This window comes from Cyprinodon variegatus, unplaced genomic scaffold (assembly GCF_000732505.1).
Source record: "Cyprinodon variegatus isolate N-32 unplaced genomic scaffold, C_variegatus-1.0 Scaffold2068, whole genome shotgun sequence".
Classification (NCBI taxonomy): domain Eukaryota; kingdom Metazoa; phylum Chordata; class Actinopteri; order Cyprinodontiformes; family Cyprinodontidae; genus Cyprinodon; species Cyprinodon variegatus.
In genome coordinates, this window is record NW_015152521.1 from 13,809 (window position 1) to 18,556 (window position 4,748).

General features: G+C 51.4%; 1 protein-coding gene across 1 annotated transcript in view; it reads right to left on the reverse strand.

The window, feature by feature from the left end:
• LOC107105111 (pleckstrin homology domain-containing family A member 5-like) overlaps positions 1-4,748 on the reverse strand; it is a 45,059-nt gene that overhangs the window by 13,619 nt on the left and 26,692 nt on the right. The window contains 5 exon segments of the mRNA XM_015405225.1: positions 237-356; positions 1,021-1,104; positions 1,206-1,441; positions 1,751-2,031; positions 3,519-4,633. Coding sequence (XP_015260711.1) covers positions 237-356; positions 1,021-1,104; positions 1,206-1,441; positions 1,751-2,031; positions 3,519-4,633 — 1,836 coding nt within the window.

Sequence of the window (4,748 nt, forward strand, 5' to 3'; positions counted from 1 at the left end):
CCCACCTGACACCATCAGGACCCACCTGACACCATCAGGACCCACCTGACACCATCAGACCCATCAGGACCACCATCAGTACCACCTAAGGCCATCAGGACCACCAGGTACCATCAGGACCATCAGACTGGCTCTGCTTCCATATCGTCTTGGTGTTTATCCAGCTGGATTATTAGAAAGCGAAACAAGTGAAGCTGCGATGCGGAGGATGGGCCTCAGAGGAGACAGACACTGACCTTGGCGTTGGTTCCTTCTGCTCCCAGGGCCATCAGCTGAGCTACGGTGTGTTCCCGCAGGCTGTTGATCTCTGCCTGCTGCCGGCGGAGCTTGATGAGCAGCAGGGTCAGCTCCTCCGGCTGCACAGAGAAGGAACGAGGCTTCAGAGGAAACAATCTGACATTCTGACCTTGGAGTAAAAATGGCTCACAAAAAGAAAAAGGTCTAATGTTTAAGATGATCCAGCGGATAAAGCAAACTGAATCCAACCACCTGACAGAAACAGCTGCTTTCATGGACTGAGGAGCAGCTCTCAGTCTGTCCCTCCTCTCTCCTCACAAAGCTGCACTTCTCCAAATCATTGCTGTACTTTTTCCTTCCACCAACTACCCATAAAAAGCTGCATGTCTGCTGAACAGCCTGTTTTAGGGTCGACCCTGGTCCTACAAGGCAGTGACATAAAATGGCCGCTGATCATCAGATTAGAAGAAGCTGTGGAGGAGGATCAGAGCTGGATTCATTCCTACACTGTCTCAATGGAATCTCAATAGAAAGTTATTCCAGAGAGAAGCTGAAGGGAAAAGATCAGCATCATGAAAATCAACAAAACTCTCTTCTGATTTTTCTAATCTATGTTTTTTTCATCCAGCTTAGAGTCACGATCAATAAACCAGAGAGAGCAGAGTTATAAGACATCTGGACAAAAAAAATCTGAACCCTATCGTTTGTTCCTAGTCTGGAGTTTGACCTTTGCCCTCTGATGAACCCTTGGATCTACTGCGATCAAACAGCTGCTGGACTCACCGTTTTCCCCTGCAGAGACTGTGGAGTGATGGTCTGAGGAGGGACGGCGGCGGCTATGGACCGTCGGTCAGATGGACATCCGTACTGTGTGAGGAAGAGGAGGATTAGCATTGAAGATGGAGCAAGATGCAGCAGGATGCAGCAGGATGCAGCAAGTTACAGCAGCCAAAGGCCAAGCACCTTACCTTGCTGAATTGAGACCTCTGCCGACGCTCCAACGTGCCGTCGCCTCTGAGGACAGGCGAGGACACCTCAGACAGCGAGCTGTTGGGGTTGGCGGTGAGCTGCTGCTGAGGAGGGGAGAAGGTGCTGTAGAGCGCCAGGGATCCGTGAGACGGAGAGGTGGAGACGCAGCGTTCCACGGCGTGCTCAGAGAGGCTCCCCATGGTCTTGGTGCTGGGCAGGGTGCCGTAGCGACATGCTGGAAAGGAGCAAAAGTTGGATCAAACCACTGAGGGACGTCCACCCGTAACTCAGGACTGATGGTGTCAAGATCAGGTGGGGTTTTTTAGGAACTGATTACCTGAAGAAGCAACACAACATTCTGTCACCTGTTAGCAGGCGTCACCTAGAAGCTGCTCTGTTCCCTCACTTCTCTAACCGCGACTGACATCACCTCACCTGGAGCTTATCACATATCCTGACCTCTACCTACAGGAGGCGCTGTTTGGATAGAGCTAACAGATCCTGATCCTGACTCTGAACAGAGGAGGAGGTGTGGGGGGGTTACCTGCTGGCTGGACCAAGCTCTGCCTGCAGAAGGCCTGCCTCTGCTGCCACTCGTACAGCTGCCACATGGTGTCGTCCCTCAGCGACCTCCTCTTCTCCGCTGTGCTGGCGCCGGGGCCCGGCCGGAAGGCCCGGTCATAAACAGAACCCGCCACGCTGCAGATGCTGTCGGGCCTGACTACGCTGTTGCGGGGCAGAGTGCGGTAACCTGCGGGGTAGCAGTGCACGGTCTGGGTCCTGTGGCTCGGCATGTTCCTGGGCAGAGTCTGGTACGACGTCACGCTGAAAGACACACAGACACTGAGCTGGGAGCGACAGTTCCTGATGGGGGCGGGGCTAGTTTGCCCATTGGACAGAGACTAAAATCTGAGCCCAGAGCTGAAACCTGAGCGGCTGTAAAGGAGGAAGCACCGTGAGGAGAAACCCTGAGAGTCCATCCCATCATTTCTGGAGCTGTTAAACCTGTTCTTTATGCTTTAATCCTCATCAGATGCTAGTAGTGATTAAAAGCCTTTTATCTTAGATTATTATTAACCAAAGATCCGTCAATCAAAGCTTCTAACTGGAGGAACGGTGAGAAATGTCGCAGTTGAATGAGAAAGCAGTGATTGATGAGAAGCTAATATGGTTAAACCTGAGGAAACGACCTATGTCTGACCAGTGGCATGCTGGGTAATGGGAGGACTGGGTCAGCTGATGATGCATGAACCCATTCATGGTGTAAAAACCTGCTAACGGGCTATTCCACTGATTAATGCATGACTGCCCAGCAGGAATCACATGGAGGACTTTGTTGAGCGCGGCTTCATGCATATAGATGCACATTAAGCTGCATAACTGTTTGAATCCAGCGGCTGTTTCCTCTAAAGATTCATCGGCCGATTACATCATAGCGTGATGCCGAGGTCTGTTCAGATTGGAAGACTCCTCGTTATGCAGCCAAAAAATGCAGCCTTCTTTCTACCCTATGTTAAGGACGGGTACAGTCCTACATAGCCTTGGGTATCTTGTGATTCATTGCAAGTCCAAGGAGGCTGGCTGCTCCGTGCTCAGAGGAAAAAGATAAATGGCACCAAACAGTGGTGAATATTGGAAGTGTAGTTTAATATAATCTAAGTCTGTGAATAGTTCCGTCTGAAATGAATGAAAATAGTTCTTTTAATGGTTATTGAGTCAGATATGTGGCGGTAATGTTTGATTTATCTAAAGGTTTTTATCTGTTACTGTGTAAATGGGTTTGGCTGGAATTTAAGCTCAGATTCAGACTAAAAATCTGATATCTGAGACGACGGTACTGCTGCTGAAGCTCCTCAGAAATGGTATTAGCACCCAGAACAGCAGTGAGAAGTTCAGCAGCCATTCTTTGCCTGCTTTGAATGTCAACTGTCACGGTTGCTAGGCGACAGAGCGTACGGGCGGTGAAAGCTGCGGAAGGATGGACCTGTTTGAATAAGGACCCGGTCCAGGTAGACCGGATCCTAGACCGGATCTTTGGAGACTCTGAAATCAAACACAGGCGGTATCTCTGGGCAGAGGAAGGGTCCCAGCATGCCGCTGGCTCTGACTCCGCCCATTTGGGCTGGTTGAATAAACCTCTGCATGCGAAGCTTTCCTTAGACTGACTGTACCAGTTTGTTACTAGAATGGCCGTAAGTGGTTGATCAGTGTTGGATAAATCAAACTCAATAAAGAATCAGTTCTTTAAACCCAGCAGACCCCCCCCCCAGCTGTGGGCTGTCGGTTGGAAACAGGTTCTCTAAAAGCCTCACCTTCGAGTGTCGTCCTCCAGCTCTCGGCTCCGCTGAGTCCGGACTCTGGCCTCCAGCTGCTGCATGCGGTCTGAGCCGGCCAGGCCGCCGTCCGGCTCCTGAACCGGAGCCGGGGCCTGCAGAGGAAGGCTGGCGGCGGTGCTGCTCTGTCCGCGGTCCCCCGGCGGTTCTGCAGGCCTGGACCCAGAGCTGGGGGCCTGTGGAGGGTTCTGGGTGCTGAGGCCCGCCTGGTTGTGGCGTGATGCAGACACTGCGGCTGCGATGGCGGCAGCCTGAGCGGGCTGCAGCGTAATGCTGCTGATTTTGGTCACAGACCTCTCTGAGCTGGGGTTCATCTGAAAGCCGTACCTTTCCCCGGCCCGAATGGTGGCGTACTTCTCTGCGTCTTTGACGGCAGCGTACCTGTTCCCCTCCCGCAGGGTGCTGTACTTCCTGACCTCCTTCAGGTTGCCGTACTTATCCACCATGTGGACGGTGCTCTGTTTGGTTCCCAGGTCCCTCCAGGTGCCGTACCGCTCCGTTTCCCTCAGTGAGAGCTGTCTCTTAACCTCCTTCTGAGGGACATAGCTGTGTCCATCGTCCTGGAGCTTGTGTCGATCTCCAACTTTCTGCAGAGCAGACCGTTCTCCATCTTTGGTGAGGAGGAACTTCTCTCCATCTTTGGAAGGAGCGTATTTCTCCTCTGTGGGGGTGACTGTATATCTGTTATTCACTTTCTGAACAGCGTAGTTCTCCACTTCTTTATGCAGCGAGTATTTCTCCCCATCCTTTCTCAGCAGGTATCGCTCTCCGTCTCTGTGGAGGACGTATCGCTCGCCGTCCTTCTGCAGCATGTAGCTAACTCCATCTTTCCTCAGGGAATACTTCTCTCCGTCTCTCTGTAGGGTGTAGTACTCGCGCTCCCTCTGCCGGTTTGGTTTCTCTGCGTCTTTCAAACGATCGGCCCGTGAAAGGGACTCCTGGCGCACGGGTTCCCTGTTCCGCTCATTGTTCTGGAGCTCCGGCTGAGTTCGGACCGCGTGATTCATCAGGTTGTTCCATTGCTGAGGCGGCTGCTGGTCCACGTTCAGCTTATCCAGTCTGTGTTCAGGAAGGAGAGCAGGCTGTGAAATAAACTCACAGAGTAGTAACTCAACATACATACAACATCACACGCATGCATATATATATATATATATATATATATATATATATATATATATATATATATATATATATATATATATATAT